The 15419-nt window shown below is 38.2% G+C and overlaps 3 protein-coding genes across 3 annotated transcripts; all 3 read left to right on the forward strand.

Annotated features, from left to right (window-relative positions):
- The first annotated feature begins 245 nt into the window (after positions 1-245).
- On the forward strand, positions 246-1896 carry LOC112179841. The gene is made up of 2 exons (XM_040512256.1): positions 246-752; positions 847-1896. The coding sequence occupies exons 1-2, from the start codon at positions 591-593 to the stop codon at positions 1603-1605; spliced, it is 921 nt and encodes a 306-aa protein (XP_040368190.1). The 5' UTR covers positions 246-590; the 3' UTR covers positions 1606-1896.
- A 6587-nt stretch (positions 1897-8483) lies between these two features.
- LOC112176286 (uncharacterized protein At3g23325) lies at positions 8484-9078 on the forward strand (the record flags this gene model as incomplete). The annotated part of the gene is made up of 1 exon (XM_024314129.2): positions 8484-9078. A coding segment is annotated over one exon (381 nt), but the record flags the coding sequence as incomplete, so codon positions are not given.
- A 2371-nt stretch (positions 9079-11449) lies between these two features.
- Positions 11450-15341, forward strand: LOC112176621 (rac-like GTP-binding protein 3). The gene is made up of 8 exons (XM_024314645.2): positions 11450-11743; positions 12019-12106; positions 12240-12349; positions 12449-12512; positions 13723-13787; positions 13876-13941; positions 14434-14531; positions 15055-15341. The coding sequence occupies exons 1-8, from the start codon at positions 11639-11641 to the stop codon at positions 15092-15094; spliced, it is 636 nt and encodes a 211-aa protein (XP_024170413.1). The 5' UTR covers positions 11450-11638; the 3' UTR covers positions 15095-15341.
- The last annotated feature ends 78 nt before the right edge of the window (positions 15342-15419 follow it).

The raw sequence follows: 15419 nt of genomic DNA on the forward strand, positions 1-15419 counted from the left end.
CAATGTTGTTAAAAAATGAGGTTTTTAAGATTCATTCTTAACATGTTTTAGCCTTCGAAAACCCACTCAAAATGTAACAATCGGAATTGCACTATTTTGAGCCCAATCCTCAAAATCAAACATATTGGATCCACAGATTTATAATATTTTAAAGGTTGTTTATTATAACAACCCCCTACTGGTAAAACCACCGTTGGTCAAAATACCGGGGTAATTCATTTTTTATTTTTTTGAAACGGGGTAATTAATTTTAGTACTTGATTGTGTGTACATTACATTACTCCTAGTTTCTAGGTATATTTTTAAACATCATCTTCACTCCGCCGCCGTCCATGAAACTTTAAAGGTGGAGCCTTTGACATCTTCCATTCGCCGGCATATGGTTTCTCCGGCGAGCCGACGGTGATGGAACAGAGAGACCCTTGTCCACCTGGTAATATTCTTCTCATATGTGTCTATACAGTCTGCACTTCAATGCATTGACATTGAATCATATATTTGAATTGAACCCAAGCAACAAAGATTGAGTCTTTAGCTGCCAATGTAGTACATATTAAAGAGTGATACTTAATTATCGGTGCAATCTAGCTATGCATCGATCGAAAACTCCCATCCTGATGGAGGTGAAAAGCAGTGAAGAAGCTGCTAGTAGAGCTTTAGAGATAGCATCCGGAAATCATATGACTACTATTATCTTGTCTCATTCAATTGAACGGTTTTACCCCATAAGCAACCACATTGAAACTGTGCTGGTAAAGCTCTCTTAGTCTCTTAGCTTAGTTTATATATACTTCCTGCTCTTGATTCTGTTCTGTTTTTAATGCTAGTTTTTTTTTCCATTTTCAGCCAACACCTGTGAGTTTTGTGACTGTAAATGGCACTTACGAGTCTGGTAATGGTGAAGTCGATGTGACCCTTCGAAGTCGGGGGTATGTTGACAGGACTTGGTCTGTTTCTCTCAAGTATGAAACGAGTAGAACAAGAACCATGTTTAGTTCGGGAGATTGGTGTTGTAAACGAAAGAGAAGTCTAGGAACGTCTGCTGAGTTCCATGATGGTTGGTTGGATTTTAAAAAGGACAATGAGTTGATCTCCGGCGATTGTATCATTTTGGAGCTGATCAAAGAACCTGCTGCCAACGATGAAAAACTTGTGTTTGAATTAGTTCATGTTTTTCGCCCTCCAACGACGACTCTGCCTTCTGAGAAATGGAAGAGACCAAGAGACCATGAGAATGAAGAGACAGTGAATGTGAAACATAAGAATTCAGATCAGCACAATGAAGCTGATTTGTTTTCTGCCGAGGTATACGATTCCTTGGTGGAGATATGCAAAGAAAAGGAGGAAGTGGTGAGCGAGTTAGAGTGTCAATTGGCAGAATGTGAAGGCAAGCAATTAGGTGATGAGAATATTTTAGGACTAAGAACAATGCACGCAGAGGCAGTGGAAGACTTGAATAAATTCAGGATCCATACTTCAGCCGTATTGAACTTTTGCAAAGACAAAAGACAGAGATTACAAAAATTGTTTGCTGATGAGAAGAAGATTCAAATGGAGAAATCTAAGATTATGGCTAAGTTTGAGGACCATCTTCGATCCATTTAAACACATTCCTAGAAGAGCAAGGTAAGCTTCAAATCTTGTTGCTTGTTGAATATGTTTCTTGTTAAGAAATGTCTCAAATTTAATAGACAGTAGAAGTACCTCTATGAAGATGAATGAGTTGCTTTCGGTTCTAAAATTTCGAAAGGATTCAGAGAACATCATCACTCTTTGCTACTGTTTCAGAGAATTTTTGCTGTAACAAAATCTAGGAACAGAAGCTCTGTCCTGTCTCATCGATAGAGATTAGTTTAATGCACTAGTAGTTATGCAAAAATTGTTGTATAAACCTAGCACACACACAATACAATATCTGGGAGAATTCTGCTTGTTTAGTCAACTGCTGAATGTTGGCTTATATAGCCTTACAAAGAAACTGCCCTCATAAGTAAGGTTTAATGTATTCAAACCTAACGTACTGCCCTCATAAGTAGAGTAACGTACTGTCCTCATAAATAGAGTAACGTACTGTCCTCATAAATATGGTTTATTATCTGCAATAACTCAAACAAACTCTCACAAAATAACTGCTAAGCCCCAGCTGTTCCAACATATCCTCCCTTAAACTGTTTGCACTTGTGCAATCATTTTATACCTGGTACCTTGCACATCCCAAGCAGCTCACGAAGCTTCTCAAACACTTCAAGCTTCAGTGGCTTCGTCATGATGTCTGCTATCTGATTCTGTGAGTTGCAATGGACCAGCTCCACTGTTCCATCTTTGGTAAGGTCACGAAGGAAATGGAAACGTACGTCAATATGTTTGCTTCTTCCATGCAGTACCGGGTTCTTCGAAAGTTTTATAGTGGAGCTGTTATCACAATACACGGTTGTGCTTCCATTTTGAGCATGGCAAGCTTTTCAAGAACTCTGCGCATCCAAATTCCTTGACAAGCACAGGAAGCTGCAGCTATAAACTCAGCTTCGGTGGTAGATAAGGTAACTACAGGTTGCTTTTTAGAAGACCATGAAACTGCACCGGTGCTAAGCAGAAACACGTATCCGGATGTGCTCCTCCGGTCATCTAGATCACCTGCGTAGTCACTATCCGTGTATGCCTCAAGCTTCTCGTTCCCATTTCGTTTGTACAGAATCCCCAAATCAACAGTGCCTTTGAGGTACCTGAGGACTCTTTTAACTGCTTGCATGTGTAGCTCAGTCGGACTTCCCATAAACCTGCTGATTAGACTTATCACATACATGAGATCTGGCCTAGTAGCTGCCAAGTACATCAAACAGCCAACAACCTGCTTATACATAGTGGCGTCCACCTTCACACCATTTTCATCTTTCATCAACTTGAATCCAGGGACAATAGGGTTCCTAGATGAGTTTCTCTTCTCCATTCCGAATCTCTCCAACACCTCCTTTGCATATTTCTTTTGGCAAATGTAAATCCCATCCTCATTCTGAATAACCTCAACTCCAAGGAAATAACGCATCTTACCAAGATCCATCATGTCAAACTCTTGTTTCATAGACTTCTTAAATTCCTCAAACATGTATTCATCATTGCCAGTAAATATAAGGTCATCAACGTAAATACTAACAATGAGAATGGTACCTTTTTCTCCTGACTTCACGAACAAGGTATGCTCATGTGGGCACCGTTCAAATCCTTCCCTGATGAAATAGGCTTCGATACGACTGTACCACGCACGTGGAGCCTGTTTGAGGCCGTACAAGGCTTTCTTCAATTTATACACTTTCAACTCATCACCCTTCTTCACAAACCCTTGTGGCTAATCAACGAAAACGGTTTCATTTAACTCACCATGCAGAAATGCACTCTTCACGTCCATTTGATACACACACCATCCCTTTTTAGCAGCTAGAGCAATTATCATGCGTATGGTGTCCCACCTAGCCACAGGTGCAAACACCTCAGTATAATCGATCCCATACTGTTGAGCATACCCCTTAACAACAAGCCGTGCTTTGCATTTATCCACTTCTCCACTTTCATTCAACTTTGTTTTGAATATCCATTTTACTCCGATAGTTTTTGCTCCTTTTGGCAACTCGGTCAATTCCCAAGTACCATTTTTCTCGATTGCCTCTATTTCTTGAACCATTGCGGCCTGCCATTTTTCACTTTTGCGCGCCTCTTCAAACGTAGTTGGATCGGATGTAGAAGTGAACATCACAAGATTGTGCAACTCTTCTACTTCTGACAGCCCTTCTCCACTTTCATAGTCTTGCATCCACACTGGTAATCTCCTTGTCCTCCTTTCTTGTTGAGCTTCTTCTTCCGACTGATTTGAGGAAGAGCTAGTTGCTCCTTCTCCTTCAGCTTCTTCTTCTTCGTTGCTAGTTGCTCCTTCTCCTTCAGCTCCTTCTTCTTCGTCACTTTCCCCAGACTCATTTCTCTCTTCTTCACTATTATTCCAGTCTAACACATCAAGCTTCACTTCTTCAGCACTTCTTTTCCAGTCCCAGCTTGCATCTTCTTCAAAAATGACATCTCTGCTAATCACAATGCGCTTAGAAGTAGGATCATAGAGCCTGTAGGCTTTGCTTTCTTCACTAATCCCCAACATCACACACTTGAAGCTTTTATCATCCAATTTCTTCCTTCTAGCTTCTGGAACATGGACATGTGCAATGCAACCAAAGACCCTGAAGTGGTGAACCGATGGTTTGATGCCACTCCAAGCTTCTTCTGGAGTCAATTCCTTCACTACCAAGGTGGGGCTTCGATTGAGAATGTATACAGTCCAGTTGACTGCTTCAGGCCAAAAAAACTTTGGAACTTGTTTCTCTGACAACATGCTTCGAACCATATTCATAATGGTTCAATTCTTTCTCTCAGCCACCCCGTTTTGTTGAGGGGTGAAGGCAGTTGTCAATTGCCTGTTTATGCCATGTGAACTACAGAAAGCATTAAACTCCTGAGAAGTAAATTCTACTCCCCTATCTGTTCGAAGACATTTAATTGAAGCCCCTGATTCTTTCTCAACTAAACTCTTGAAGTTCTTAAATGAAGCAAAGGCTTGAGATTTTTCAGATAAGAAAGACACCCAAATTTTCCGACTATAATCATCTATAAAAGTGATCAAGTACCTTTTTCCACTGCTTGACAGAGGTGTGATCGGTCCACAAATATCCGAGTGCACTAGCTGAAGTTTGTGTGAGGCTCTCCATAAGCTTTTCTTTGGTATGGACTCTCTGTGCTGCTTGCCTATCATACAGTGTGTGCACAACTTGGTTGGTGTCTTTATTTCCGGCAAACCCTTCACAAGCTTCTTATATTGCAGAGTTCTTAATCCCTTATAGCCAAGGTGGCCGTAACGACAATGCCATAATTGAGTACTGTCTTCAGCCGCAGTTTGGAAGCAGGTTAAGGTCTCAGACATGACTGCAAGGAGCACAAACATTCTATTGGCAGTCATATTGGTTTCCATAATCAAACCTTTCTTTGGATGATAAACACGGCACTTCCCATCTTGAATCAAGATTGCAACCCCTTTTTCTTGTAGCTGACCGATGCTAAGCAAATTGTTCTTCAGCTCCGGTATATAATAGACATCAGTGATCACATGTGTGATTCCATTGATGTGTAGTCTAACATTTCCCTTCCCCATCACTACCATCTTGGAGTTGTTACCAAGCTTCACATGTTGTCGAAACTGCTCATCCATACTTGTGAACCACCGCTTGTCACCACTCATGTGATTGCTACACCCTGAGTCCATAAACCAAACTTCTTCCCTTGTGGCATTGTTGAGCTCAACATGTGCCATCAACAGCATCTCTTCACCCTCATCTAACTCTACATAATGTGCACCTTTCTCCCAATCAGGGCATTCGTATTGGAAATGCCCTAATTTGTGGCATTTATAGCACTCCACCAGTGCCTTGTTGAACTGTTGCCTGCCCCTTCCTCTACCTCTGCCTCTAAAGTCTCCTCTAAAGCCTCGTCCTCTTGCTCCAACTCCGTCTTCATAGGACACCTTCAAAGCTTGCTCCTCTCCGGTATGGATACGCATTCTTTGCTCATGAACAAGCAGACTGCTTTGTAGTTCATCAATAGACATTGTGGTGAGATTGTTGGATTCTTCTATGGAGCACACCACGTAATTAAATTTGACAGGCATCGACCTTAGAATTTTCTCCACAATCACAAGCTGCTCCATTCTTTCACCATGAGCTTTCATCTTGTTGACAATGGTTAATGTCCGAGCAAAGTATTCATCTACCGTCTCTCCATCTTTCATTTGGAGCACCTCAAACTCTCTTCGAAGTGCCTGCAGCTGAGCTCTCTTCACCTTTGTAGAACCTTGGTACTTCTGCCTCATTGAGTCCCAAATGTTTTTGGCTGTCTCTTTGATGAGAATTGTCTCCATAATTGTTCTGTCAATGGCTTGGAAAAGGTAATTTTTCACCTTTAGGTCTTTTAATCTTGCGTCTTCAATGGCCTTGCGCTGTGCCTCAGTGGGTTCAATTCCATCTGCTACTACCGGAATCCCATTTTCTACCAAGCCTCAATACTCCTTTGATCGCAAGAAGTTTTCCATGAGCATAGACCAATGGTCATAATGACCATCGAATCTAGGTATGGCAGGCTGAACATAATTTTTCTCTGTCGCCATCTCAAACTCACCCTCTAACTCCGAGTGTTTTCCTCACACTTTAACTCTCTGTGTTTCTCTCACACTCAACCTCACACTTTAACTCTCTGTGTTTCTCTCACACTCAACCCCTTATCCTTCTAAGAAAACTGCGGTTTCTTAGCTCTCAAACTCTCAGACTCTCGATCAGGTCCTATGAGGGGCTTTGATACCACTGTTGTATAAACCTAGCACACACACAATACAATATATGGGAGAATTCTGCTTGTTTATTCAACTGCTGAATGTTGGCTTATATAGCCTTACAAAGAAACTGCCCTCATAAGTAAGGTTTAATGTATTCAAACCTAACGTACTGCCCTCATAAGTAGAGTAACGTACTGTCCTCATAAATAGAGTAACGTACTGTCCTCATAAATATGGTTTATTATCTGCAATAACTCAAACAAACTCTCACAAAATAACTGCTAAGCCCCAGCTGTTCCAACAAAAATAGGGTTCAGTTTCGTGTGTGGTCTATTAGTAGTCAGTAGTATTGTTTTAGATACGCATACTGTATTAGAATTTATATTTGATATTGCAGTCTATTCATGATAAAAGGAAAAGAATAAAAAGAAAAATTAAAAGGAACTTTTAATTAATAGCTTAGGTCTGCACTCCCGAATCAAAGATAATTTCCCCTTGTTTTTCTTTTTTTCCCGAGTAAAATGTCACATACAAGTATTGTTTTGCTTCAACTGATCACCACTTCGCGATCTGCATCCGTGGATTGAAGTCATTGAACTAAATCACCAAGACCTTTCAAGGAAATAAGGCTTCCTGTGTAACTAAAGACTCTCTTATCAAACCCACTCCATATTATTATAATATACACGTTTTATGGAAGTACGCTGCAGATCCCAAAAGTAGCACACAATGGGATGAAGAATATGTCGTTCTTCCATTCACCACAAGTATAATTTGTAAACCTGTCATGAGGTACAAACATTTGGATATCCGTTTTGTACTCTGGCGAGAATGGTCGCTTGCTGTAATTTTTCATCACCCATATATCAACATACATTCCTGATGCATCCACAAGGGTCATAGCTCCTTTCAGAATGAGCATGTGATAGTGTGATAAAAAGCAACTTGTACATCTCCTGTAAAGTCTTACAGGATGAGGAGTCCAATAAAACTTCTCTTTCTTGAAGTCAAAAGAAAGTATATGGCTTCTCCACCCTCCAATATCCGGATAGCCTCCTTGAACCAACCAATGCGTGTCTCCGTATAAACATACATTTATATGGCTTAAGCTACAAGGAGGAACTGCTTGTATTTCTCGCCATGAGCATGAGTTTTGACCCAATACATGAACATTGGCCACCAGTTGGTTGTTCTTTGAATCCCTGTAAACGTAAACAATCTTGTAGGTGTTTGTTGTATTATCAAATCCCATACCATACCAATCCTTTGGATGCTTGTCTTTCATTGAATTCGTCTCTGTCGTTGGGATCTTTAGGACCTCTCCCCTAAAAGGATTGAGTAAGAAGCATGGACCATCTCCAAACAATCACAATATTTTAAAGAAAAACAGGTTCTGAAAAACGAATTCCAGTTGATAGATAGATTGGGACCAAATATTTGAAACAAGGAGACTATAGTCAGAGTTTGTCAAGGCAGAGTTCAATGGTCGCAAGTGTATATATTGATGCCTCGACATTAGAGACCGAGTGTAAAGCATAAGTTGAGGTTGAGGTACTTCGGTAACAGGGCTCATACCAAAATCAAGTGATCTCGACATCTGCATTAGAGCAAACAAAGGGCTGTCGATTATGACTGAAAAGGTCTTAGAGGCACATCTGATGCAACAAATTGATTTGGTGGGCAGCCTCATAAGAATGTTTACTATGACGTCCTGAGGTAAATCCACCAACCTAGTCTTCAACTTTGCCAGTCTCCTCTTCTCCAATCTATTGATTGAAAACCAAGAGAAGATGTGGTGTCAAAGACATTAAAAAGATGGATGCATCCGTTTAAAAATTTCCCGCCAGACCAGAAACTAGGGACAATATCCTTCGTCATGTCGAAATCCGAATCCGAATGGGACGGGTAGTTTATGCAGAAATTGATAATAGGTTTTCTTATGATGTTTTTGGGGCTTTTTAACACATCGTATGTGTATGTATGGTGCTGAAATCCGAATCCGAATCCGAATCCGAATCGGACAGGTAGTTTACGAGATGTTCTACGTAAAGCCACTGCTAATAGGATTAGGAAATCAGGAGAGTTGTCCTTCTCTCAGTTCTCTGCTCATCATATATATGTATGACTCCCCGCGGGATTTAATTTCAGAGTCGTCGTCTTCTTCGTAGCTGCAAATTTCGAATCTCTCTATATACACAATTCGCTTTCGCCGCTGGTGCTTCTTCTCCGCAGCCAATATGCAGGTCATGCCAGTGATAGGTTCAACATGAATTCCCAGCTCGAACACCTTCAAGCTAAGTACGTTGGAACAGGGCATGCCGGCTTGCATAGATATGAAGGGACCGTGAACATTCAGCGTGATAGCTATGCCTCCTATATTGGTCATTATCCTATTCTTTCGTACTTTGCTCTTGCCGAGAATGAGTCGATTGGGAGAGAACGTTACAAGTTCATGCAGAGAATGCTTTTGCCTTGCGGTCCTCCCCCAGAAAGAGTAGACGATTGAGAATGTTCTTGTACGGATAAGGACGTGAACGGTTCTGATACACTCTGTTCTTGGAAGTAATCATATCGTAACAGTATGTACTGAATTTTACCTCCCATATGTTGAGGACTAGTTGGAAGTTCTTTACTTTGCACTTGCGGGTGAATAGTTGGAATGTAAACTTTTCAATAATATATTTCTAATGCCTTCTTTTGCTGATATAAAAAATATACGATTTCCCGCCACACAATGACACAAAACACTTATACTACTAAACTACTAAATTACAACGATATTTTGTTATCTCGTTAGCGATAAGAGATATAAATCATATAACTAGTAAGAAACATTATCTGATGCCTATCAGAAATCGATCGGTGATCTAAGGCGGTCGCTTTGGGTTGTACTTTAAAACGTATAGTTGGTACATAATTAAAAAAAGTGCTTATGATCTTCTGATGTCGGTACGGCCTATGAGCGATACATTCTCTAGGGGGTGCAAGGATTTATATTCAAATTTCTTTAAAATTATTGAAATTTTTGTTTAAAATACCGTAATATGACATTTCCAATTATTGAGCGATATGAAAGATATTTTTGAAACTAGTATTACGTACTAATATGTACTGATATATATATATATATATATATATATATATTTATCTATGTTCTAATCAATAAATGAAATTTCATCGAATTTTTGTAAATCTAAAGTACTAGAATCTCCATCGAAACTGAAATTGCAAACCTTAAGTGTTTGAAATGTTGGATCTTGGATGAGATGGATATTGTTGTCGATGAACAGAGTGTGGTGAGGGGTGGATATTGGGACTCTTTTCCTCATGCATGAATAATTTGAGGCACTACTAGTTGTTAACTAATTTGTTTCATTTGGTGTGTGCGCTATACTACTGTTTTCTTTTGAGGCATGACTAGTTACTGGTGTTTATAATTATTTTCATTCTCTCTGAACTGTTCTTCAATTTGAATCACTATCTATTAATCGAAGAGCAACTGCGCAAGCGCATTTATCAAGGAATCTACATTTCTACGGTCCGTCACTTGAACAATCACTTTATTCATCAGCATAATTTCATCTTTGATATAACATAATTTTTAGATCTTTTTCAAATGATGGCACTCAAAATATTGAATTCTTATTCATTATATAATTTTCTCAATTCGCCGACATCCACTGCTATTTAACTAAAACATATTGAAGTTGTAGTTTAAGTTCAACATCCTAACAAAATAATAATGTGACACACCTGTAAAGACTAAAGAGAACAAAGAGCAGAGAACCTTGTTCTCTATATATAAGTCATATTTCTTGCTTGTTCTCTATATATAAGCCATATTTCTTGCAAATGTATCGTGTTCATGGTATTCTAATATGCCCCAAAAGAATATCAAAAGAAGGAGAGCAAGCCATCTCTCTTTCTATTCAATTCTCCCACATGGCACCTCCAACATTCAATGCTTCTTAGATTCAATCTTGATGGTCCCAATCTACCACTTATAAGATTGTTTTTGGGTTTATAAGGAAACTCAATTTGACATGAACAAAAATTGAATTGACCCCATATCATCACCACCACCTCAAGAAACCCATGGGGCATGGTCTCCTAACTTTTACTCTACCTTAATCCACACGTAGTGATTAAAAATAGTGCTTGTGGCCCTAAGTCTACAAATTTCCATCAATTTAGAACTTGATTAATGGAGTAGTAGAGTATGATACTGTCATTTTAATGTATCATGAATTATGATTATGGCCTATGAATAATAGATGATGTAACATACTTTAACTCCAATTTTCACCTGCAAGGCTTCTTTCCGTGCATACTGTTATTTTTCTTTTTGGATGTGACCACAACTGAAAGAAGCTTTTGAGCTACAAATCTTATCATTGCCACCATAAGTTTATAATTCGGTCTGCACCGAATTTATGCACCGCCAACAAACTTTGATATTTTATGTCCTTTAAGAAACTTTGTTGAATAAAGAACAAAAAAATTATATAGATAGAATATAATAACCATATTTAATGAAATAGCAATATGAAGATAAGCCAACAACATTCCTAGGAAAAACTAGTTTAACAACCACCCACAACGGTGTCCCGTAAACATAATAAGAGTGGCACTTGTCACTATTTTCATATTAGTCAACGTGATTTTGATCATAAACTAATTTCTAGTTATTTTATTGACATTGCGTTGTAAACTTTACATTTTCTGATTATTTCTAATTTCTTTTGTTATTATTTCAAACTTGTTATTATTTAAAGACGTATAATAATAAATTTTTATTTCATCACGTCTTTAAGTCGTAGATTACGATTGTAATACGAATTCAATATTTCAAACAATCTATGGGGTGACTAAATAAACAATCTAGAGGAAATTAAACTAAAAAAACACAAGTAGATGCACAATTTGTCTCAACTACAACTTCTTATCGTAAATTACAAAAGCATGAAAACAATTAGAAACGTCATCAGAAGGATTTTCTTAAGCTAATTTTCCATTTGCCATACCAATGATCACTTAATAATAAATTTTCATATTATAAATGGAAAGAAAAACAATGAAGCAACCGCAAACAACAAAAAGTTAAAGAAGAACAGCTGCCTATATGGGAGAGTGAATGAGTGAGAATCATGTGACATATGCCACTCTCTCTACCCGCCGAATCAAAAAGCCATAAACTTTCTGAATATCCCATCAAATTAGCAACCACCCTTTTGCTCTCTCTCTCTGTAATTTACACTCTTTCTTGGTTTTTGGGTTTCAATGGCTTCAAGCGCTTCCAAGTTCATCAAGTGTGTAACAGTTGGAGATGGAGCTGTGGGGAAGACCTGTATGCTCATTTGTTACACCAGTAACAAGTTTCCCACTGTATGAAACTCTCTTTCTTTCTTCCATAAGATCTGTCAGCTTGTACTGAATCATGGGTCTTTTGGGTGTTTTTTTCAGTCATTTTATCTGTGTGTTCATCTGGGTTTTGCAGCTTTTTTGTGGTTTTCAACAAATTGATTTGCTTTTTCTGCCACCCTTGACTTTTTCAAGTATATTTGATGATGTTTTTCCCCTGTCAGAAATGGTGTTGCTTTTGCTCCCTTTTTTCATTGATCCCTGTACTTAAATTTCAGTTCTTTTTATCTGTTCATCAGGATTATGTTCCCACAGTGTTTGATAACTTCAGCGCAAATGTGGTGGTTGAATCTACAACAGTGAACTTAGGCCTCTGGGACACAGCTGGTATGATTGAAGTTTTACCTTCAATTATTTCAGCCTAGTGTTCTTGAATTCTTGAATTTGGCTTTTATGTAATATGTTGCTAAATTAGCAAAAACGTTTTTGTTGTATCATCTCTCTGCATTTTTTTTCACAGGGCAAGAAGATTACAATCGCCTAAGGCCATTGAGCTACAGAGGTGCAGATGTCTTTGTCCTAGCTTTCTCATTAGTTAGCCGTGCCAGCTATGAGAACATACTGAAAAAGGTGCGCTAACCTGAAAAATAATGAGTATTAGTCTCTCTGTGTTGGTTCTAGTGTTGTTTGTTTTGTAGTTTCTGACTTATTATACTCGATTTGTTTCAGTGGATCCCTGAACTGCAGCATTATGCTCCTGGAGTTCCAGTAGTACTTGCTGGCACCAAACTAGGTAAGCCGAATGATTATGATAGTACTTGCCAAATGTGTTTGCATAGTTTATGTTTGGCCAATAATGCTTGTAGTTCAGTGTTGCCGATATTTTTCTTCCATCCTATAGCTTGACGAACTTAGGGTCTCAAAATGTGTTGTATTGAACAAAACATTGATACAAGCAATGGCGGATTTAGAGATACTGTCAGTGGTTTTGTGAACTGTTTAGGGGGATTTAGTATGAGAAGATTGACATCCTAACTTGTTGAAAGCTACTGACATGCAAATTTCTTTGGGAAGAGAAAAGATATGCAATTAATAATACCACCACCACGAGTATAGTAACTTGCTACAGGTTTCTAAACTAAACTGGTTTTCATCATGTTCCCTCTGTCCATCCGGTGTTTCTGTTGTGAGTAATAACTTTTAATTGATCAAACTATGATACGGTGGCAAAGACCAGATCTCGTCTGATGAGATCATGCTGATCGAGTTAAAAGGAAAATTTGACTAGATGACTTTAAAGGCAGCTCTGCTTAAGGCCGTTGGTGGTTGCTATCAACTATCAAGTAATAGCTATTATTGTGCAGTACTGTAGTGAGATTTCTAGGGTAGAGTACGGATAGTAAATTAATGTGTTTGTTAAGAATTTAGATGGCATTGATTGAGGAAGCATAAATGGGAAAGGCAAGTCTTAAATAGTAATATGCTTATTTAGAAATTAGATGGTATCAATGGAGGAAGCATATGAGGAAAAGAGAAGTACTAGGTATAAGGATTTGACATTGTCAATTTGAGTTTTGGATGTTATTGCAGTCTGAGGTTTCAAATGCTAATATTTTTCAGAAGTTATTAACTTATCAGCTTGCTGCAAGGTAGAATGAAGTGGATTTATTAGTTATCCACTTCCCAGTTCTGAATCTAAATTAATTATTTTCAACTCGATGTAATGGAAAATATAGAAACTTGCTGTTATATCACTTGACAGGACTTTGTCTATTTATACAATAATATTCAGATCCTAGGTATAAACCTGCACAAGGATGGTAACTCTCATGGTTACATAAGCTTCACAGAAGTTTCCATTGTCTGTAACAGTCATAATGCTGGAAAATATTAAGTTCCCCAATTATGCAGATTGTATCGGCAGTCATCTTTCAATAATATGGGAACCCGTAGTCCGCAAAATTTTCTGCAACTAAAGCATGTGGTTTATAATGGAAATGTAGATCTTCGAGAGGATAAGCACTATTTGGCTGATCACCCAGGGTTGGTACCTGTTACTAGCGCACAGGTATCGGTCCCATTGAAAAAGTATGATTCATTATTATGCAATAAGTTAGAAATGGATGGTATCACTGATTGTTGTTTTATACAACCAGGGCGAGGAGCTGCGCAAACAGATTGGTGCTGCATATTATATAGAATGCAGCTCAAAAACTCAGCAGGTATGTACCAACTAGTACTTGTATTCATAATGGTAGTAAATTGTTCAATATCTGCATACAACAAGGAGACTAGCTACTTCTATATGAATTCTACAAATTCTGATAGTGGTTTCTTGTGCGAAATTAATATGAGCAAGTGTGAAGCCAGTCAATGGGTGCCACAGAAAATGTAGAATCTAATATCAAAATTTCTCTGAACAGTTTCTCCTAAAGCAGTGGTATATATAGGGAACGATTGAAAGTTGAAAATTTACAGTGCCAACATTTAGAATATCCATAACTTGGCCAGTTGTGCATATGAAATTTGGTCAGTCATGGTGGCAGTTTCCTTAAACTAATTGTCCTTCAGTTCGAATGAGTTTTGTCTGATGAAATTTATCATGTTGTCAATTCTTTTCAGTTGTGCTTGTGTTATCTCATGATAGATTTTTCCCACTGTTTATTCTTGCATGCATCAATCATGCTGTGAATGACTCTTTGATGCAATTCCAGAATGTGAAAGCAGTTTTTGATGCTGCTATCAGAGTGGTTATCAAGCCACCACAGAAACAAAAGGAGAAAAAGAAAAAGCCACGTCGAGGATGTCTAGTGTCAGTACCTTCTTTCATCTCTTGTACATTTGATGTTTGCTTTATATTCTTTATTGGCAGTTTACTAGCATTGTGTCCCACACTGAGCTTCAAGATTTTATGGATGGCTTAGCTTACATATGCTATTCGAATTTAAGACGTGTTACTCATAAGCCATCCTCATAAATCGTGATCATAACACAACTAGTTATCTTTCCAATTTTGAACATGGCCATTTTATACACCCCTTTTTCTTGGGTTTTTTTTTTTTTTTTTTTTTAATTGTGAACTGAAATGGATCCCTTGATGTAACTTCTAGAAAGTAGAGCACAATCAATGTGTCACTAAGAATTGAGTGAATATTAAAACTGGTTATGATTTCCAGTACATGGGTTTTCATCCACCTATGGTTCCTGCTAGTCGTGCTCATTCTATTATGTACCTTCATGATAGTAGAATACAAGTAATCATATCAGATATTGTCTATACGCTATTCCTAAATGGTTCGAGTCTAATCTGTCTTGTTTAATGATCCAAACTGCAGCAACATCGTTTGTGGGCGAAGGCTAGTGTGTCTCAAATGAAGGCACCAACTTGATAGCTGCCATCTTGATCATGACTATGTGCCACTTCTTGGAGGTTCTTCACCGCCAAGCTGTTTGGATCCTGTGAATTTGATAATTCATCTAAAATGTTTTTTCTTTTTTCTTTTCCTTATTTTTTGTATTTCATGATCCGTTATAGATATGGAGAAAATGGGTACACTTGTAACACCGATACTGTGTTTACTAATCTAAAGAACTTAAATTTATAGGCTTTAAACTTGCAATATGGGAAACTCGTCAGTATTAGTGCCCTTTCTTTTGGAAATTGATGCATTTGGTTTAATAAAGTGAGCGAGGAGAAATC

Source organism: Rosa chinensis, chromosome 7, assembly GCF_002994745.2.
Source record: "Rosa chinensis cultivar Old Blush chromosome 7, RchiOBHm-V2, whole genome shotgun sequence".
NCBI lineage: Eukaryota > Viridiplantae > Streptophyta > Magnoliopsida > Rosales > Rosaceae > Rosa > Rosa chinensis.